Below are 23,755 nucleotides of genomic sequence, written 5' to 3'. Positions count from 1 at the left end.
CAAAGATAAGAATTATATTTCCATCAGGTCGAGTTCCAATAGCATGAAAAATGTGTTTCACAAGCTCTTCCTTCCTCTCCCTCGCTCTGTCTTCCCTGCAGCACACAGAATCTGGATGCAAAAGGTGCATTGTTTCATCATGATGGAGATGTTAAACTCGATGAATATGTTTGTATTATGCGCATGCATTAAATCCACCTCAATGCCTACGTGGGATAATTAGATGGTGAGGTGCCTGGAACAAAAGCTGGACACAAAGGGAATCAGACTTCTTAATGACTTCAGCCAAAAGCTCTGCTTCTCTGGGTCACACATGCTCAAATAGCTCCATCCCCCTGCTGCTCCCCCGGCGCACCCCTGATCTTGTTCTAAGTTTGTTCTAAGTGTAATTAATTAAAATCTGGAGCGGCGTTGACGCTTGATGGATTGTTCCTTCTTGTTTGTTACAGCTCTGGTGGTAATCGCAGCGTAGCACTTCCCCCTGAAGCTGCCTGCCTCACTCTATATATTTATTGTTACGTCAGCAGTCTCTAAGAGATTCATTTCATTAAAGAATAACATTGAAAAACAGATCAACACACAAAAAGATACACCTTAGAAGCTATTTCAGTGAGAACGTCTCAGAGACACAATGATTTTCTTGGGTTTATACCAACTACTCTTAAAGCAAAAGTTCACCCAAAAATGAAACATTTATGAAAATTTGCTCACCATTAGGCCATCCAAGATGTCGATTAGTTTATTTGTAGATTGCCGCAGATTTGGGAAGGTTTAGCATTACACCACTTGTCATCAATGGATCCTTTGCAGTGAATGGGCGAAGTCAGAATCAGAGTTCAAACATCTGATAAAAAATCCACAACTAATCCACACAACTCCAATCCGTCAAATATCATCTTGTGAAGCAAAAACTGTTTGAATTATGAAATTAAACCTTCACTTCTGGTCAAATGCAAGTCCATTAGAAAGGCTTTGGACTTTGCACTTTTTTTTTTTTTTAAATAGTGCTTTATCTGTGAATTTTTCTAATCTGATTCAGACTAGATGACTTTTTCACTGGTGAAAGAAATATTATGGATAGAGGATTCACATTTCAGCCGGTAGCTACAGAATGAAGGTAAAAACATCTTATTGATGGATTGTTTAATACAAACACACAGATTCTCACTTCCTATTTGAACTCTCAGTCTGACAGCACCAGTTTACTCCAGAGTATCCATTTGGAGAGCAAGTGATGCAATGGAAAATTTCTCCAAATCTGCTCCAATGAAGAAACAAACTTATCTACATCTTGGATGGCCTAAGGGTGAGTAAAATGTTAAGCCAATTTTAATTCTAATGTAAAATACTCTATTAAACCTTAACCATTACAGAAACCTGCTAAAATATTTACAGCACAAAGCTTTTCAAACAGGAAAGACCACAAAACAGGGACAGTGGCATATAACTGGTATAAACACTTAGCATCTTTATCTTAGAGTAACACGCATGTTGTGAGATCAGTGTATGAAGCAGTTTTATAGGATGTGATATATATATATATATATATATATATATATATATATATATATATATATATATATATATATATATATATATATATATATTTATGTTTTTGAAAGAAGTTTCTTCTGCTCATCAAGTCTGCATTTATTTGATCAAAAATACAGATTTTTTTTTAATATTGTGATATATTATTACAATTTAAAATAATTGTTTTAAAATGTATTATACTTTAAATTATCATTTATTTCTGTGATGCAAAGCTGAATTTTTAGGATCATTATCACATTATCCTTTAGAAATCATTCTAATATGATGAGTCATTATCAAAGCTGGAAACAATTTATATATATATTAAATAGGAAAAGTAGTTTTTTTCTAAAAAAAAAAAAACTTAAACTTCATTAAGTATTGAAAGTTAAAGTACAAGTAAATCCAGAATAGAAAATCGGAAAATAAATATTAAAAACCCTTCTTTACCCAGTTTGAGCAGCAAGATTCCGTTCAATTTTAACTCTTAGCATATAAGTTAGCATAAGAGCCACTTCATCTACTATTCTGACTTTTGAAAACAGTTTTTGCAAATATGTAATCTGCATCTGAATGGCATTTAGATTCATTTACATAGATTGCTTAATGCAGCTCAGAGGGGACATGGATGTATTTAACCAGCAGTTGCACATGCATAAATAATGTTTTGTTTTAAACCAGGGCTGGACTGGGATGCAAATTCAGGCCAGGAATCTCTCACTTATCCAGGCCATCCTATACACCCACAACAAATTCTAAACTCCACAGACAACCCTATTATTTATATTGCCATCACATAAAGTCTAAATCATTAGCCTGGGGCCGTGGAAAATAATTAAAGGTTCTCTCTTGAACTGCTTGTTTACTCAAGTCTTTTTTTTCTCCAAGCGCCAGACCACTGATTCTTCAAACCTGCTTTCTTCCAACTTTGTGGTAAGTAAAGAAGTATTATTACATTACACCACTGTATGAGATATGGCAGATGACCTTGAAGTAAGTGCTAAACATAAGTTACATCCATTACTGATACACACTAATTAAATGAATTGTTGGATGTTCAGGGTCGCTCTGCACAAATCTCAACGGTGCAACAGTCTTATTGAGAATGAAGAACACCAACACCCTCACCTTATCTATCAATCCTACACAAGCATGCATACAATAGAGGATTCGCTATTCATCTTCTTACTTATTCATCACAGAGAGAGAACCCACTCCAAAAGCCAATTAACCCACACATTCATGCAGTCAATGACAGCTATACAGATCCTACACCTTGAGCCAGAATGAAATCTGTAATGAAGTCTTACCCGGTCAAACATTCGCTGGCTGTTGTGAGTGTAATAGCCCATTTAACAGAGAATTGGTCCGGCTTAGTGTCAGTAAACTTTGACTTCAATCTCATTGTTCTCACATCATATTTGAACAACACCGTTATTCCACGCTGAGTAGTGTGAGGTGGGATTTGGGAGGGATGAGTGAGGTTTAAATCTTTAAAAGGGTTTGATAGTCACTGCACAAAATCAAACATACCAAGGCCCATCTCATTCCAGACATGGTTTTACAGAATGATGTTGCTGAGAAAGAGAATGTGAGACAGATATGAAAAGAGAACAATTGTTGGTTGGATGCTGGTGGAATCAGCAGATGCTCATCATGTCATATCTTGGCAACCGTCATTTAATTTCTCAAAATGGCACAATATCCTTAGCCCTGATATTGTTAAGCGCTGATTTTAAGCAATAGATGTGTTTAGTGCATAAGGTCAAGCAGGAAGAGAAAGAGTGGTATAGTCCAACACCCATCATCCTCCTGCTGTGACGTGCTGACTGATGAATGGAACACAACTCACTCCATCTGAAAAAGAGAAAGAGTGTGTGTGGGAGAGAGAGAGAGGCATGCTGTCAACCAAATAAAACCTACAAATCTTCCAGTTCTAACATTTAAGATCTTAAAGGAATAGTTCACTCAAAAATAGAATGCTCATGTCACTGCAAACTGGTTTCTTTCTTTTTTGTCCATACAATAAAAGGCATTGGAGTCCATTCTTTTGGACACCCACTGACTTTCACTGTTGTGGTGGACAAAAACAAGTTCAAAATATCCTTGGTTGTGTTCCACAGAAAGAAAGTAAGTCATACCATTAAATTATGATTTTTTTTGTGTGTGTGTGAATTATGTTTTTAAATCTATCTGTATTATTTATTATTCTCTCAATATTTGATTGGTCAACTGGCTTTCCGTCACAAAGCAAACCTTGGGGCCCTGCTTTGAGTAGGTGAGAGTTCATCAAAAGAAAAAAGAAAAAAAAATATTGCAAACAATGACTGTTGTCCAGTGCAGTGATGTATAAATGATTGCTCATCTGGGAAACCATGTTTTCCTCTTGTTCTGTCTCTCTGTGGTCTCTGAAAGCAAGCTAATAAAATAATTCCAACTCAGATCAATATTTCATGCCGTTTATTCATTTATATAGTAAGTAGCCATGTAGGCTAATAAGTGATATAATAATCTACAGTTGGCAGGACATACACCCCCGAAAAACCCTTCAGGATGATTGTTTACCCAGTCAGAGTTTATTTTGTGATAATCTACTTTTGACTGCACATTGTTCATGACATATTATGAGCAAACTACAATCCCAGCTGTATTTTAAAAAACCTAATTTTTTCCATTAATGACTTCATGTATCTGTGTCTCTCTTAATACTGTACTAATCATCTCCACGCTTCCAGAGTTACAGTGTTAATCATAAATGCTTATTTTACAGTTCCTCAGAATTACTTTCGCATTATAGCTCCTTAATTTACACATCTCCTAAAATAATCATCTCCAGCAGTGTGACGGTGTGAATAGCCGAAGATTTAACAACCGCTTGGAGGCGCTGTTGTTTGCTGAACTTTCATCTGATGACCACAAACCAGAAATGTGAGGACAATTGTGAATAATAAAGGGCAACAAACAAACTCTAACGCCGTGTTACACGTTTCAGGAACATAGATGCTTTTTGAATATCGCAATGTCTGCTGAGAGCTTCCTCTCACAATAAAAATCACTGAGAGAAAAATACTGTTGGTTGATTAGAACTGTCGACGAATTAAACCCACACTCAGATCAGTAGCCTACAACATTATAATATGCATTATTCATTATATTTGGCCTTGAGGTGACGATTAAAACACATTATAAATAGCTATCCGTCTTGTTCCAGAAATCCCCCTCTCACCCTTCAGCCTACTGTACGTGACAGACCTGTAATTCGCTGCGCTTCCGCTAGAAGGCGCATAGTGCACGTAGAAGAGACGAACAGCGCGAGAGCTTTCAACTCATTTCGACACGAAGAGAACTTGGAAGGCGTGTGACAAGAGCTCCACACAGCACCCACACATTACCGTGTTAAAATCAGAGGAAAAGCAGAGGAGAGCATTCCGAAATGAGGGTTTGTTTCTTGATAGCAAACAATAAGTTGAGCCTGTCGAAGGCATACGGCAGACTAGAGCAGGAGATCAAACGGAGAGAGATAAATCTTGTTACCACTGATATGAAGCTCGCAGCTAAACAATCGGATGACAAAATCTTATTAGTTGCAAACGGGACCGGCGCAGAAGCTACACTATAAAAATGATACATTTTCGTTTAAAATCCTGCTTTCGTTGCTGGAAAAGAAGAGATTATGGAACGACATGTAGCCTATTTTGTCATTGAATTGTGTAGATGATGTCAGTATGCCCACCAATTTGAGCTATTAAAATCTGTTTGTTACTGTAAATTGTAGGCATACTGATGATAACCCTGTTGGTATAATGGAAGGCCACGTCACTCAAAGTCGGTTTACAACCAATAATAAAAAATACAAAGCATAACAGTACTGTTACAATAACACCAACTATCACCAGAGTACCACACGCTTAAATAATGCAATAAACACCAACTATATTTAACAAAACACTAAATGTATAGAGTTAAATTAAATCTTTCTCTAAAACATTTGTACAACATTTTACTGTAGTAACACGTAGCTTATTTTACCTTATACTGTATGAGGTGACATCTGGTTAACAAGTTTTTTAAATGAAGCATTTTTATCTTTTCTACCACCCACCTTGAAATTACTTGCATTTTTACAGATTCCTCCACATACACGCGCTCTCGGTATGCGCGTGAACTGCATACTAAAGAGTTCTCTTTCCGTGCTTCAGATTCAAAACATTCAAATGTCATCATTAAGAATAGCTTCTTAAATCACATTAATCGTATATATATATGTAGTTATATACACAGACACTTACATTTCTTGTAATAAATGCTAAATGACGAATTAATTGGTCAAGACTAAATTGACAGACAAAAACAACGGATTTCTGTGCTCCTTGAATTATGCTCTCCCGTGCCTTGAATATTTACCTTAAATGCTACTGTTTGAGTTTTTAAGACATGCTAATCAGTTCACATTCTCTGTTTAAAGAGAGCTGGAGTGGCAAGGTAAGGGCGCACAGAGGAGGGCGGGAGCATCTGATTGACGTTGTCTAGGTCGAATCAGGTGACGCAGCGCTGGCAGTCCGGGGCGTCCATTGGCTGCTGGTGGCAAGAGCTCTGCGCAAAACCACGCACTGACGCTCACTCTCCTTTTAGAACTCGAGAAGAGGGGACCTACGGATTTCTAAGCATCCCGCAGATATTATGGACTATTAGACAACTATATGTAGAAAAGTGTTATTAGTCTGCAATAGCTCGCGTTCGGGATTTTATTTCAAAGTGATCTACTCTCTCACTAAGCAAAAGAGTTTTGGAAACATTTTACTTTTCATTAATAAGGATCTGGACTTCTGTAGCTTCTACAATGTCTTGCTGTGACGCACGGACTACTAAATTCTGCTCTTCTTGAGACCGCATTATATCAAATGGCTATAGATCTTGCGCATTTGGCGACATGGTTTCAGGCTAACACCGTACAACAAAGGAGCTTTCTGGTTCGTTTGGGAAGTTGCACAGTGCATATGTTTTCTTGGACCAAAGCGATGGGTTATTCCTAAGCTGTGTCTGGAGAAGAAACGGTGTCAAGACAGAGCGGGGGAATAAAGAGGAGTGCACTTGTTGTTTGGAGATGATCTTGATATTTCTCTTTTTCTCAGTCTTGGATGGAGGGTTATCGCAGCTGCACTTCTCGGTACCGGAGGAGCAGGAGCTCGGGACGGTTGTGGGAAATATCGCCGAAGATCTGGGGCTGGACATCACAAAACTTTCCGCGCGCCGTTTCCAGACCGTTCCTAGCGTGCGCACGCCGTACCTGGAGGTCAACTTAGAGAACGGAGCGCTGGTAGTGAACGAGCGCATCGACCGAGAGGAGATATGTCGCCAGACCGTCCCGTGCCTCCTCCACCTCGAAGTGTTTTTGGAGAACCCGCTCGAGCTTTTCCGCGTCGAGATCGAGGTCATGGATATTAACGACAATCCGCCGAGTTTCCCGGAGACGGACATCACGGTGGAGATCACCGAAAGCGCCACACCGGGCACCCGCTTCCCTGTGGAGAACGCGTTCGACCCTGATGTGGGGACTAATGCCTTGAGCACATACGCCATCACCACTAACAACTACTTTTATTTGGACGTACAGACGCAGGGCGACGGCAACCGCTTTGCGGAGCTCGTGCTGGATAAACCCTTGGACCGTGAACAGCAGGCGGTGCACAGGTACGTGCTTACCGCCGTGGACGGAGGGCAGCCGCAGAGGACCGGCACCGCACTTTTAGTGGTTAAAGTGTTGGACTCAAACGACAACGCGCCCACGTTCGATCAATCCGTTTACTCTGTGAGTTTGCGCGAGAACTCCCCAGTTGGCACGCTCGTTATTCAGCTCAACGCCACCGATATGGACGAGGGCCAAAACGGAGAGATTGTTTACTCTCTAAGTACTCACAATCCGCCGCGCATTCGGGATCTGTTTAACATCGACTCGCGCACTGGGAGGATTGAGGTGACCGGTGAGGTGGATTACGAGGAGAGCAGCACGCATCAGATCTACGTGCAGGCGAAAGACATGGGCCCGAACGCCGTGCCCGCGCACTGCAAAGTTCTGGTCAAACTCATCGACGTGAACGACAACTCGCCGGACATTTTTTTCAGCACGGTCACGGAGTCGGTAAGCGAGCAGGCTGCCCCGGGCACTGTGATTGCTCTGCTGAGCGTCACGGACCGTGACTCCGGTGAGAATGGACAGATGAGCTGCGAGCTGCACGGCGAAGTTCCGTTCAAACTCAAGTCGTCTTTCAAAAACTATTACACGATCGTCACGGACGGTGCACTCGATCGCGAGAAAGTGGAGTCTTACACGCTCACGGTGGTCGCCAAAGATAAAGGGGTGCCGTCTCTCTCCACAAGCAAGTCCATCAAAGTGCACGTCTCGGACGAAAACGACAATACTCCTAGATTCATGCAATCGGTTTACGACGTGTACGTGACGGAGAATAACGTCCCAGGTGCTTACATTTACGCGGTGAGCGCCGTGGATCCTGATGTTGGACAGAACGCCTATGTCACTTACTCCATATTGGAGTGCGAAATACAGGGTATGTCCATCTTAACCTACGTGTCTATCAACTCTGAGAACGGCTACTTGTACGCGCTGCGCTCTTTTGATTACGAGCAAATAAAAGAGTTCAGATTTATGGTCCACGCAAAAGACTCCGGTGCACCCGAGTTAACGGCCAACTCCACCGTTAACGTCATCATAGTGGACCAGAACGACAATGCCCCGTCTATAATTGCGCCTCTGGGCAAAAACGGCACCGCGAGGGAACATTTACCCCGCTCAGCCGAGCCGGGATACCTGGTCACCCGTATTGTGGCCACGGATGCGGATGATGGTGAGAACGCGCGCCTGTCATACAGCATCCTCCGAGGAAACGAGCTCGGTATGTTCCGGATGGACTGGAGAACCGGTGAACTACGTACAGCGCGCCGGGTGTCCAGCAAACGGGACCCGCCGCTCCCGTACGACCTGTTGATCGAGGTGCGCGACCACGGGCAGCCGCCGCTGTCGTCCTCCGCGAGCATCAACGTAGTGCTCGTGGACAGCATTGTTGAGGGCCGGAGCGGCGACCGGGGGTCGGTCAAGTCCAAAGAGGGCTCGCTGGACCTCACACTCATCCTCATCATCGCGCTCGGCTCCGTGTCCTTCATTTTCCTACTCGCCATGATCGTGCTGGCGGTGCGCTGTCAAAAAGACAAGAAACTGAACATCTACACGTGCATGGCCGGAGACTCGTGCTGTCAGTGCTGCAGTCGCCAAGCGCGCGGGCGCAAGAAGAAGCTCAGTAAATCGGACATCATGCTCGTCCAGAGCACTAACGTGGCCAGCACCGCACAGGTGCCGGTGGAGGAGTCTGGCAGCTTCGGCTCGCACCACCAGAACCAGAACTACTGCTACCAGGTGTGTCTGACACCGGAGTCTGCCAAAACCGACCTGATGTTTCTTAAACCATGCAGCCCATCCCGGAGCACAGACACAGAGCACAACCCGTGCGGTGCAATCGTTACCGGATACGCGGATCAGCAACCAGATATCATCTCAAACGGGAGCATTTTATCAAGCGAGGTGAAAACACATTTTATTACCTATCCAGACAGCACTTTATCTTAATCCAGTATGAAATATCTGCATCATTATCGTCAATTAACATTATCGTATTCAATCTTAGGTTTTTATAACCTATATATACTTTCATAGAAAATTCAAATGAACTCATATGAACACGCGTGTGTGTGTGTGTGTAGTCTATATATTTTTTTTGACAGGGTTAGACAGTGTTTTAATTTATTTTCTATCAAATTACACGTTGTGAATTGCTGTATTGCAAAGTGGTGCCAAAGTCACAATCTTCACTGATAACTTAACTGCATTTCAACATTCATTACAAATGCAGTAATGTGAGACTCAGAAATCTCAAAATTTAACAGAACTGATCAAAATTCTTGTGAGAAATTCAGTGGATGTAAAAATCTCCCAGTATATGCACCTAAAGCAGCTATTCAGTGGTGATCTTTGAGCTTCCTGTGTTTGTAATGTCAGATTGTAATCATCTGCTTGCTTATGACTCACCCAGTGCTCTTAAAGGTAGCTTGGGGCTGTAGTGCTATTTTCAGGCACTTTAATTACATACAGCACTTAAGGGTCAGTTACATATAAGGATGTAACCACACATTCAAGATTGGATAAGAACCAAATGTAAACATGTCAGCATTGATCAATGAAAATCCTGTATCGATTGACCAATAACAGGAATATATGGGCGGCATGAATATTGAGGGTAGCTACAAGCAGGTACAACATTTCTGCTCTGATACTACCATTTTCCTTTTTGCTTCAGAGACAAGCCATGTTATCTTAAGTGAGCCCCCCATCTGACAAGTCTACCTTACTGTCCCCTGGCACTCTCTGAAAGGGTGTAGCCCTGGAGTCAATCTGAGTAGGGAGGGGGGAGTGTATGGGACGAGGGTTTAAGTATGCCAAGCACACAGTCGCTGGGTATCAGTGGAACAAAGGCGGTTCTATGGTTGAGGTGCTCTAGTGCATGAACAGAGCAGAACAGAGGCCTGACCAGTGTTTTAGTGACAAATGTAGAATATCAAATTAACTTAATCATCATAATAATCTTCATCATCGTTATGATTATTACTATTTATTATTGTTGTTGTTGTCGTTTAGACCAAACACCAGAGAAATGAACTCAGCTACCTGGTTGACAGGCCCCGTCGTGTTAACAGGTGAGACGACTTATTAAATTCAATGTGCACATACATTATATTTTCATATCAATATATTATAATCTATACATTTCACATCAATACATATCAGAAAAAACTTAATTTTTGCATTGCATGTGTCATCGTTATGTTTGATGCTACACAGCACAAGTATGATACAAAATTTGATACTGAATTTAATCAGCAGTCTAAGCTATGCCAAAAGTCTTAAATAACCAAAACAATCAATACTTTTAATGGGAAAAAGCAGTACAAAGCTCCAATTACCAAATGACTACTAAACTGTAAAAATTCCCTTGTAGTTCAGCATTTCAAGAGGCAGATATCGTCAGCTCTAAAGACAGCGGACATGGAGATAGCGAGCAGGGAGACAGCGACCACGACGCCACCAACCGGGGCCACACAGCAGGTGAGTTGGATACGAGTTTGTCACCTACTGTCGACCTCATAGTAGATTTGAAAGAAGCGTAGACGAGTTACAGACCCCTGGGGAATGAATGCTGAGGGGAAACACAGGCAGCGATAGACATTGAGAAATTGTTCGCATCTTGGCTTTGAAAGCAACGGGACAAGCCTTCAACCGATTCCAGCAGTGGATCAATATAGGGACCGCGTGGAAATTATACATCTGTCAACAGAGTTAAATGGATTTCTGTCAATGCTGCGAACAAGACAGTCTTGTCTGATGGACAGGCTTTCTGAAGCATTTAATGAGTATTTGAAAGCTTCCACGGTAGCGAACTCAAACAGCTGCCCACCACCCCAGCTACACCATCCAAACACAATTATTTTTCCATTCATATCAAATGCTATAAACGTCCGAGTCAAGCATGACAGAATGGCAGTCATTCATTGGAGACGAATTAGATTATATTTTGTTTATTCTTTATTTATTTATATTCAATTCGATGAGCTTTTTTGACTTTCAAGTTCTATATTTCATTGCTGCTCATTTATTGATAAAGGTGGATGAGGCTTTGACCTTTCTCTCCAAAGAATCATGACATTCAGCCTCTGGTTTGGCAAACAGATAGATGATGGGTTGCCACATATTACGTGTGTGCCGAACACAATGGAATACAAATTCTTGAAAATAGCATGGATTCGCATTTAAGGTAACTACAGTATGAGAACATTTTACTGTAGGAAGGCCTATGATCCTTTCTGGGAGGAAAATCACAGAAGGAGAAAGGGAGAGAGGGATTGAGATTTTTTGGAAACTTATTAGAGCTTCAAAGGGGTAAAATGAGAAGATATGTGTGTCCTTTCCTTCCCTGCTCTCCTCTGGGTGTGTGTTGGCAAGCTCGCAGTTTCTGCACTCCCATTTCAGTGCCTGTCTCCGCATAGCCAATTATCACAGCAAGGTTAAGATGAAGGCCTGGGACACTGACAGGGGTAGAACCACTGCATTAACAACCACTTACACACACACACACACACACACACACACACACACACACACACACACACACTCTTATCTCTTTCACACACCCCTACCTCACCTCCTCTTGTTCTTACAGTGCCAATTTGGAGACATCAGTCTGAATTAATAGAAGAGACAGAAAAATAAATGTTGGGACCCTCATATTCTGTTGATATTGAGTGTATTGCTCTTATGTTTAGTATCACAATAATGAAAATGTAAAAAATAAGAGGTAACACTTTTTTTTATCATTAGTTAAATATATTAGTCAACATCAACTAACAAAAGATTTATTAAGATTTATTAGTCTTAAGAACTAATATTTATGCATCTTATTTAATGGTAATTTTCTAACATAAGTAACATCAAAATATATATCTGTAAATATTAGATAATGTGTTAGCTAAAGTAATGGTAGCTCATTGTAAAGTTTTACCAAATAACGGAGTAAATTTCTTTCTCTTTAAATCTTTAATGTACATTTGACCTCATCAAAACTCATTTGGCAGACATAACTGAAGTGTTATCCTTCTTCTTCATATATATATATATATATATATATATATATATATATATATATATATATATATATATATATATATATATATATATATATATATATATATATATATATATATATATATTTAACACAAACTGCCTGGTTATTTCAGGTTTTGGATTAATATGACCTTTTCAAGACACAAGAAATTTGTAATAAAAGGTGTATGCACCGATGTAAGTAATGTGACATTTTAATGACACGTTTTAAAATAGCTGAAATTTTCCTTATAATTCTTATAAGATCAGAAAAGCCTGGTACTTTAAAGCGAGCATATCTTTCAAGCTATTTAAATGACCCTGGGGTCTCTCAGACAAGCACGAGGGTAAAGCTAGAAGAGCTGAGGTTAGAGAAAGGCACTTTTCCGTGATTTAGACTGTTAGATCTGCATTTGTTTGCAAAGAGACAGAGGCGTGACAAATTGCACAATTAGATTAACACGAGTGAGTGATAGATTGATGCGTATCTATAAATGAGGAATCTGTGGTGATGACGTTAATCAAATCATTCCTGTCGCTCTAATTTAATGCTATCAGATCCCAATCAGAGCAACTCCATTTGCTCTGCACGCGCAAACACAAACACACACACTTTGTAGCTATAGTGAAAGCCAATGTTCGGGGAATAAATTGGAAACAGATGATTCTGGAAATTATACAATAAAGATCTCAACATTTTACATTAGATACAATCGAATTACAATTAAAATACATGTACATTATGACATACAGTCGGAAATATAGTCATGAACAACCCCATTTAGCATGTTTTGCTACACAAAACAAAACAGAAAATACCATGCAGCAACTAAAACGAATTAGTGGATTTTTTTTTAATGATTCATTTACGTTATCCATCCAAACAGCTGTTTATTCTTTGGATTATTGCCTCAGCTCGCTCAGTATGAAGTTCTGTGTTCAATACAATGTGACAAAAAGCAGTCATGCAGTGTTTTGTCGCATTACACCAAAACTCATTATGTGCTTAACATTACTGAAAAATGTTGAAGTTAATAGAGTCACTCCCCAAGATTGGTGATAAGGTTGACCATTTAGGTGATTTCAGTATCTAGTAGTTAGTTCGTTTTGAATGAAATCCCACCCTGATTGTTCTTCAAAACTATTTGGCCAAATTTTTCTCCCAACCCTAGCAAAAACTGTTGTCCTCAGCATGTGTGCTCTGGTCTTTGGTCAGCCCGACGACAGGTGTTCTGAAGGGAAATTCTGCTCATCAGGGCTTTGGCAGTGTTTTTCCTTTTTTGTTCTGATACTTTTGCACACCATTGATAAAAGATGTGATGAGGTCTCCAGAAGAGAAAATGCAAGAGAAGCGGAAAGAGACGAAAATAACACGCACACAGTGGGATGCAGAGCACTTCCTGATGGAGAACAGCTTAGTTAGTCAGTGTGTTTGTACTCAGCGCAGCATCTCTCTCTCTCTTTTTTATTTTCTCTAGATGTCTGCAGCCCCAGAGTCCAGCATCTAGTTCGATCATTAATGTTTCCAACAAAGCTCCCAGCTGCACTGAGGATATCTAATATCTAATCAAATACAGGTCTGCAATTATAGGATTTCATGGGCAATTATGTAGATATTTTTATTTCTGTATTTATTTATTGGCTATGAAGTGCAGGTGTTAATCTATAGTACACAACCTGCTACACTAGTAATTGCGAGGATGTATTGTATTGCAGAATAATGGAATAAACCATGCAAATGCTGTTTGCTGAACCATATCACTGTTAGATTTTAAACACAATTATTCTAACAGCTCAGATTTCTCTTGATGGCTAAAAACAAAATCATCAAATCCTTGAGGTCAGCCACTTGCAGCGCATCATGGATGCTGCATGGTCGTGTTCGTTTTATCCAAAGAGCAGTAATGCTGAGCTTTCTGCCCAAATTTCAGCATTTAGCTCTGATTGAACCATTTAACAACTGCATTCAAACCAAACCATTTCAACCTAAATCCTTATTCGAATAGGATTTGTTTTCCCTGAGGATGGTCATTTTGTGTTCCAGTGATTTAAACCCTGTCCAAATTGAAAATATCTGTTTTTCCTTCCTAACCATTGCTGTTAACTCGGGGTCCTCTAAGAAATCTAATCCTGTTTGTATAGAAACATCTGTGATTGCGGTATATTACTGTTTCGCTTCAACTTTTGATCTTCGAATTCTACAGCTAAGTTTCTTTGCAACTTTATTTATGATTTAAATGTGATCATATGTGAGCTTTTAATGCCCAAAATCAATACATAAAATCAAAGATGTTCTGTGTAAATAATTGTGACAGTATTTCATACGTAAAAATCCTGTCAAGTTTGTTGCTTCCGTGTGCCAGCATTTGCATATATATCCTCAATCTTCATCAAAATTGGTTTCTTTTCTGGTGACCCCAATATGATGGTTCAAATCTGTATCAGAATAAAATTCTACCCCTTAATTCCGCTGAATACATAAAAACTCTATTATTTAGCTGTTTTTGAAGCACTATTATTTCCATCAGGACATGACAGTCTGGTAGTTTAATGTGTTATTAACAGCAGACCTCAGTCAGATCAGACGGTATCAGGTCCTACATGTTCTACACGAGTCTCTGCGTGTGACTGTTATATTGATGTGAACGTCACGCTGTGAGCTTCTATCTGCTCGCTCAGTGGGGATATTTAGAGGCCACTGTTCTAATTACATTGAGTTTGATTGTACGAAGTCAGGTTTATCTGTGTACTTAATACTGATGATGTCACAATGGCCTTGGGGCCCTGCTTTAACAAGATGTATGCCTCTGTGTACACCCACATATTTCTGTCCTTATATATCACTCCGAAATAAATAAGTGGATAGGCTGTGGAAGTGATCTATGGATTTCACAACAGAGATGTGAGCCGAGTATGGGTTCAGATGTCGCATCTGTAAGATTAGAAGTACTGAGGAGCACGTAGGAAAGAAGAATCGCAGAAGAAATCTCTTTAAACTTCGCTTTTCCTTGACAGCAATGATACAGAGAGCAAATGGAGACTTTTGCTTAAGCTTTTCAGGTAATCTCACATATGTCTCCTTTAGGGTTTAAGCAATGTCAAAAACTGCTTAGACGTACTCAAAAACAGAGATTTCAAGATGAACTAAAGTATCTTTTAGCATTTTATAGCTCTATTCTTACTTTGTTAACACCAATTTTGAGGCAAATTTGATAAATGATTTGATATTTAAATAAAAATGAACAACCTATAAGTGATACAAGTCCATATATTTTTTTGTGTGTGTGTGTGTGTGCACAACATAGCCAGACACTTTGATCACTAAATAATGCTGCATCATCTTTTAGAGTCACCTATAGCGATACTACTAAGCTCTGAACTCCGGGTCAGTTTATTTAATCTCCAGCGCTTTATGCAGATATCTGCAGGCCCCAAAGCCACACTAGTAACATGTGTCCTGGTTACCTATGCAGATCATTACAACAGTTCTACACTAATAAAAAGTCATTCCCCTGTGTGTTCACTTCAGCATCAATACACACAAACACACACACACTCATAGTATGGTCAGGTTTATCAGAAGGGCAGATTTGTTCTTTGATCTCACTCAGAAAAAGCTTCTGCCACAAGGAATTAGAGATTAGAGATTGTCCTGACATGCATCCACCCCCTCCCTCTCCTCCTCGGTCAGCCTTTGTCTTTACGTGTCTCAGATTTCCCATATCAGCCTACAGACTCTTTCATCCTCACTGCCTTTTTCCTTCACTTCACATTTCCTCTCTTAAATTGATCTTCCTCGTTGTACCTGTTTGAATATGACCTTGCTGCATCACTGTACCCGCTCCAATATGGGTCTTTTTATGGCACTCTGTAACTAAAAAAATGAAATAATAAAAAAATAAGAATATACTTGTATTTTAAGTAAGAATTAAATAGAAATATATAGAAGATGTGCAGAAATACACCCAGTCGTAGGTTCTTCAATCAATTATAACTTGATTATTTATTACACAACATGATTGAAATTGAGGCATAGATCAGTGAGGGAAAAACTATTTACAGACTGATGCATGCATCCTTTAAAACTAGTTAAAGTATCACAACGATTTCTGTACTTAAATCAAACAAGATTATATATTTTAAAGCAAAATAAGGCAATAAATGCCACAAAATTCAAAAAATTCATTGCAAATACTTAAAGATTTGTGTGCTGCTGCTTTCCTACCAAAGTTATATGACCTTCTGAAGGATAATATTATTAAGGACCTGGCTCTTTGTAATGGACTCTGTGAACAGTTGCTTCTGCATTTAGCCTCTCTGGTCACCGGAACTCCCAGTGCAGTGCATGGAAATTACAAAATAAATAAATAAGCACAAAATTTAATTTTGAGGAAGTGTCACATGACAGGACAATATTGATATGATCTGACTCTACAGTAAAGGTATTTAAAGCTGCTGGATCTCATTACTATAATGTTTTTTTTTTAAGTATATGAAATATCACATTTCATAATATGATGTCATGTAGCACTTCATTTTAGTCTATTAAAAACACTAACAGGTTAGAAAGTGATATTGAGTACAGAGGCAAATACTACAAAATCACTGACAAGTGTTTACATATGTTCTTATTAGACATTAGCACAGAACACCTAACTGACATACAGTAGTAATACCTTATTTCATAGCGATATTATGATAAAAGAACTAATATGATTTCCATCTTTAATAAAAAATTAGGAGTTTAATATTTCATGAAATTTATTAAGACAGGGCATGCGAGTGCTGAATAATAGATCATACCATGCTGTATTATTCTGCTCACCTTGACTGTTATTTTGCAGACTATGCTCCTGGATCATGTTTTGTTGGTCCTGGAACAGGGTTATGCTTGATGCATCTGCACAACCTAAAAGGTGTACACACCAACAGTGACATCAGTGGATGCTTGCAATTTTTGTATGCAGCAAACCAAAGGTTGCTTGAGCAGATGGAGCTGTATCAGACTTTTTAAGTCAGATAATGACTTCCAATAATTTTTTAACACTATTTTTCTTCCTGTACTGTGAAATTGCTTGTAATAGTTTGCCTGTTCACCTGCACTTATATACTGGTGTACTGAATAAAAATATCACTTCTTAGTAGAGAACCGTGCAATGCAGTGCACATGAGGTATAAATGCTGTGAAGTGCACATGCACCTGTGATGGTTCAAGCCAGGGTGAATGCGTCAATGTAAACCAGGCTTAACGCTGATCCCAACTCTACAATTATCTCCTAGTCCAAACTTTCATATCCCTTACCTTGATCTTAAGCTTAGCAAATATTTTACAAGTGCTGATCCTAGTCTGTTGCAAAGGACCCACAGGTAAGATACTGTACCCACCATTAACTAATCCACCCCCCACCCCACCCAAATTGTTTTTCTATTTGTTTGTTTTTTTTAAATAGAGGAATATGACAAGATATTAACAACGTTGTTAGCCCAGGAACATGCAGTGGACTCAAACTAGCATCTCCCTCATTAGCACCAAAGCTCAATGTGTCAAAGCCAACCCAACCTCACAGGAAAATACAAGTATTTTACAAGGTGGAAAACTGTAAAAAAAAAAACATGTACATCCACTGGAGTTAGCAGATAACATGAAAAAGTACAGATTAAATTATATCTATTAGCCAACATTTTGCCAAAACATTAATAGTTACAAACTTTTGGCCTCCAAGCTCCCTGTATGACTGCATCTCATGCTGGGGTTGAATGCAGAGGCCTTTATTAGAGTTCAGTGTGATGCCACGTTGCTCTCTGCCCTTCTCTTTCATTTATTTCCCTTTCAAGCTCCGCTCTCGTTCTTTTCCTCTGAAACCGGCTAATTATCATGTTCTGTGTAGTCATTAGTCAGAAAGCAAAAGTGTCTGCTTATGAGTGTGTGTGTTTGGAGGACGGGGTGTGTTTCTCCCAGTGTAGTTAGTTTTGGTTGCGTTGCCTTGTGTTTGTATGAAGGACTTGAGAAACCGGCAGATGAGAGACACTGTGAAATTAACAGCATGAAAAGAGCATGAAAACATCATAGCAGATTCGTTTTAATATGGGTTAGTGGGAGGGACATGGAGAGGCAGAGAGGGAGAAACAAAGGGCTGGAGAGTTCACTGCTTTGTGTTTATAACTATCCTTCTTTCAGCGGGCCGCCTTCCAGTCAATTACCGTGCTTTGCTGAAGCCCGACAATGGCTGCAGTTGGTTATAAAACGAGTAAAAAGCTCGCAATCTGTCTGGTTAAATAATCATCTCCATTCAAATATGAATAATTTCAGACTCTGTGTTCTTGATAATTCATAGTAATTTTGCCTTTGTGTTACTGTTGACATCGGATTGTTACACAGAAGAGCGGCAGATAAAGGGAAAGCAGAAGATTTTGGTGTGAGGAAGCGTGTAGCCTCCACAAAACATTTTTGTGCTAAATAGATCTCGGAGCGCATACAAGAGTGACATCGAAGCTCCCACGCACACACTAATTTAGTTCATTTTACCATTATGCATGGTATTTTTGCTTTTATATCTAATATATTCTGAAACATAAAAAAAAGAAGAAAAAAAAGTGGCTCCAATTGCTTGGAAATATACCAATTACAGTAATAAAGAAAATTAATTCTAAAATCTCTAAGCTTAAATGGGATGTTCATGTAAAAAAATAATTTTGTCATCATTTATTCAACCTTCATGTCATTTTAAATCTGTAGCTTACTTTTTTTTCTGAACAAAAAAGAAGATAGTTTGATTTATTTTTATTTATTTTATGAATCTATTACTTTCTGTTTACTAAAGAAGGAAAGTTTTAGAAAGTACAGGTTTTGAATTACATTTACACTAGTAAATGATGACAGAAATAACATTTTAGCTTGAACTATACTTTTAAATATTGTAACACCATTAATTATATACAGTATTGTTCTATATTATTTTGACTAATATTTCCTCTCATAATATTTCCTCTTTTACAGGAGCTGATCTTTTCTCCAACTGCACTGAAGAGTGCAAGGCTCTGGGTCACTCTGACCGATGCTGGATGCCCTCCTTCATGCCTGGCGACAGTCGCCAAGGCGCCGATTACCGTAGCAACCTGCACGTCCCGGGAATGGATGCGGTGCCGGACACTGAGGTACAGGAGAGCGTGGTTCCGGGCGATGCGTGCAATCGGGCCGATAATAGATCATTCTCTACGTTCGGCAAAGACAAGTCACACCACGGCACGCTCACACGCCATGAGCTACACACACTCTTACCAAGCGCCCAAGCGCCTTACAAACCCAACTATCTGTGTGAGTACTCGCTCAAAGTGTACGATTTCTGAACCCCCCCCCCCCAGATCTGATCCACTGCCGTCATCTCTTCCAAATCTAACCCTTGGCTCTGTTTGTATAGAATTATTTATATTTCTAAAAATATATATATGTAATCTCATTTTCTCTAAACACCCTTTCTTGACCTATTCTCTCACTTTTCAATTTGTTTTCCCCTTTCCTTCAAAAGCAAAGTGACAAAAAACAAAAACAATACATGTGTAATATATGGACATATCAATAAAGGACTTTTTTGAGTGAAATTGTGGAGTTGTGTCCAACATTTTGTCTTCTCCTTGCCCTCTAAATTCTCCCCAAAGCATTTGAAGACACTGGTGAAAAACCATTACAAATTTGGCTCATGAATGCTGAATTTGCAACTAATTTGTCATCCAGACCTACATAAACACATACTTTGTGCTGTGACTTTTCCTTAAGCTGAAAGTTATCCTCATCGTAATCATGTAAGACACATGGTATGTCTGTACAACATGTCTATATCTCATCACAAGGTTCTGCATCTCACATAATCATGATTTAGCACATTTTCAGCCACTGTGTCCATCATATGACATAAACAGAAATACACAGCATGCCATATTGAATGGCAGTGGTTATTTCTCGGGTTTCATATACATCCTACAAAATCCAACATTATCTACATGTGTTTTCCTCTATGTTTGTTCTAATCACCATACGCCACAGCTCTACTGTAATCACACTTGTGACTGCCTCTTCGCCTCTGATTATAGCATGCAAACTGTGGTAGTGTACGCTCACAGCTGCTGAGACATCCAGTATCTTGTCACTGTATCTGTTTTAATGCAGTACTACTACCTTCTACTACTGGACTAAAGCATGGACAAGTGTACTGTGTGCTTTCCTGTGGGCGGAGACAAAGTGTGCATGTGCATGTGTTTGTATTCTCCCAAAAACATGGATATGATGGTTCTTATATCCCAAGCACCACCTCTAGTCTAGTTTAGTCTAGTCTATCTGCAAAAATGCACACACACACACATACACACACACACTCACACACACATATATATATATATATGCATTAAAATACTTTTTTACAGTACTGTATATATATATATATATATATATATATATATATATATATATATATATATATATATATATATATATATATATATACACACATATGAAGCAACAGAACAAACAGAGACAGACTAAATCCAGAAAAATTGTGGCAATGTCTCCAAAACGCCTCAAGAAACCTACAGTACAGTTTTAGGCAAACATTTAGGTAAAAATGCCGTAAAGTGAGAATGCTGTCAGAAATAATGCCATAAATAGATTATATTAACTGAACTAAATAAAATCAACATTTGGTGTGTGACCACACTGCGTTAAAAAAAGCTTTTGTCTTATATGCACTTGAGCATTGTTTTTCAGGTAGCTTTGCAGGTAGGCTTCTTGAAGTGTCTTGGAGACATTCCCACAGTTCTTCTGGATTGATCCTGTCTCTGTTTGTTCTGTTTCTTCATGTTATTCCAGACAGACTGATGATGGTGAGATCAGATCTCTGCTGTCAGACTCCTTGTGCAAACAAAAATCTCACTGGATTATTACAATTAATGGCAAAAATAATGTTTGGAAAAGTAAACTGTTATTTACTACTGACACACTACAGCAAAACATAGAAATAACTGACTTAAAAAACATATTTTTTTGCTGGTGAAAATACTGGTGGCACACTAGTTCATCGAAAATGAATAGTCTTTTAAAAATTGCTTATGAATTTCTCCTTATGCTATAGTATTTCCAAATACTAAATTGAATCTTTTTATCAACTTGTTTTCTTTCAGTTATCCTAATTTATCTGAAAAATTTTGAACATTGCCAAAATTATCCACAAATAATGTTTTTTCCCCCCTCAAAAACTGCATAAGCTTAGATTTTCAGGACAGCACAAGGGATATAAAGTGCATTTTACATTCAATATTTGACTGAATAATCACACAATAAATCATTGATACAGTTATCAATCAAACACATGATCTGATTTATATATTAATGTTATTGTCCAGAGATAAATGTGATGTTTTTGTGGTGAATGGATAAACGTAGTTTAAGTGATGCTTTTACTTCATCAACTCATTTTGGGGAAATATATTTGGACTGGTAAGATTCAGATTTTAATGATTATCGTGTTTTCTTGTTTTTTTGCCCTATAGCACGCAAAAGGATTTCCTAGCACCTTCCGTGTGGACATTCCAGAAAAAGCGTGAGTTTGCACAGTAATGTAACCGGCCAAAAGCATCAAGGGTTTCTTTTATAAAGTTGCCTTCATTTTTTTTTTTTTTATTGAACTCAATCACGGCCGATCTGGTCGTTTCCAACTCTGTCGGACATCTGAAACAGATTATATGGGATGCGATCTGATGACGTAAGGACCCTGAGAAATCTCAGCAGGACTGAGAAACCTTGCCAAATCTCCTCCAAAAAAAAACTGGATGAGAAGAGGGAAGAACAGAGGGAAAGAGCTTAGGAGTGATGGAGAGACAAAAGGAGAAAAATGGATGATCAATGGACACGGCTGTTTCCTCGCTCTCTCCGCTCTATCAATGTGTCTCTGTTTACAGTCCACTGTAAACTATTCCTATCTGAGCCCTTTACCCATTTTGACACGCACACACACAAACATAAACACACATGCGTACACACTGTACAAACATACTGTACAGAGAGCAGCCCAAACTATGTGCATTATAAACTCAACTATCCGTTTTAGACTTGACTGTTTTCTATAGTCGTTTATTTTTTCTTCTTAATCAGTGTGGTCAAGTGTTCTCCTGAAATGACTATCTTTAGAAAAGCGTGGATGCGGTGGACAAAAAAAAAAAAAAGGAAAAAAGACGATTCTGTTCTCTTATTGGCCTGTGGATACTTCATCTGACATTGTGGTTATCTTCATGTGTGCAAGTGTGTACTGTTCTATCTTAAAGCTTCAAATAACTATAAATCGAGCTATATCTATAACTATATATATATATATATATATATATATATATATATATATATATATATATATACACACACACACACACACACACACACACACACACACACACACACACACACACACACACAAACACACATATACAGTATATAAATATATATATATATATATATATATATATATATATATATATATATATATATATATATATATATATATATATATATATATATATATATACTTTTTGTCTGAACCTGTGTAGCCCATTGGATAGTTTCCTAAACACCATATTGCCATAAACCAATACAAAGTGCTGAAAAGACTTAAAAAAAAAATACATTAAAATCGGGGCTTCAAATTGTGTGGCCTTTCTGTCTATAAATGCAGAATTATTTTATGCTATAGTTATTTGATGTTATTCTCTCTCAAAGGCACAGATTACATACAGTATACAGGTCAGACCAGGGCTAGTTGTCAAATCTGTTGTCAAGTCTTAAATACAAAAACATTTTACAAGGTTATAATAAATATATATATATATACATGCTATATATATATATATATATATATATATATATATATATATATATAACACACATTGAAATTTAATGCAACATGCTCTACAGTTGAACCACTGTAGTAAAACCATTTATGAAACACAAAATGAGAATATACAAAAATGTTTTGGTTTTTGTCATTAGCGCCAATATACAGTAAATGTGACAACTGTCTTGCTAAGGAACAAAACGTCCTTGTTCTAAAAACCTGTTCTATCATAATCCTCTTGTTTGATTATGTGTCAGTGTTGTTGTCTCCTCAACAGGAGAATATGCTATATTTATACATTTATAAAATATTTATAAAGCAATGCTATTAGAATATTAATTTGGAGGACAGAATTAAAAAAACTAAAACAAAAAAAAAAAAGATCTAGGAATTAAATTCGGTGTCATATATGTTCACTGCTGGCAAAAACATGTTTTTGTGCTGAGATAGTTACTGAGATCCAGTCTTTTGTGACAACTCACCTCTCTCTCTCTCTTTCTCTTTCTCTTTCTCTTTCTCTTTCTCACTCTCTCTCTCTCTCTATATATATATATATATATAAAACACACATTGGATCACAGGCTCATAATTTCATTCAAAGCAATCCAGAACATCTTTTTTGCTTCTT

At 38.4% G+C, this 23,755-nt stretch overlaps 1 protein-coding gene across 3 annotated transcripts; it reads left to right on the top strand.

The window, feature by feature from the left end:
* The first annotated feature begins 6,164 nt into the window (after positions 1–6,164).
* Positions 6,165–22,354, top strand: LOC127974627 (protocadherin-10-like). Of its 3 annotated transcripts, none has more exons than XM_052578231.1 (5): positions 6,165–9,127; positions 10,238–10,296; positions 10,599–10,705; positions 19,254–19,411; positions 21,797–22,354. In XM_052578231.1, exons 1-5 carry the CDS (start codon positions 6,638–6,640, stop codon positions 21,848–21,850), a joined length of 2,868 nt encoding a protein of 955 aa, XP_052434191.1. In that variant the 5' UTR covers positions 6,165–6,637; the 3' UTR covers positions 21,851–22,354. The 3 variants fall into 3 exon arrangements, with proteins under 3 accessions (XP_052434191.1, XP_052434111.1, XP_052434033.1); XM_052578151.1 differs by having other exon boundaries at positions 19,254–19,571; XM_052578073.1 differs by lacking the exon at positions 21,797–22,354 and having other exon boundaries at positions 19,254–19,853.
* Positions 22,355–23,755: the final 1,401 nt, after the last annotated feature.

Source organism: Carassius gibelio, chromosome A1, assembly GCF_023724105.1.
Source record: "Carassius gibelio isolate Cgi1373 ecotype wild population from Czech Republic chromosome A1, carGib1.2-hapl.c, whole genome shotgun sequence".
Classification (NCBI taxonomy): Eukaryota; Metazoa; Chordata; class Actinopteri; order Cypriniformes; family Cyprinidae; genus Carassius; species Carassius gibelio.
Note: the sequence above shows the minus strand (reverse complement) of the source record. Positions and strands in the feature narration are given on the sequence as shown.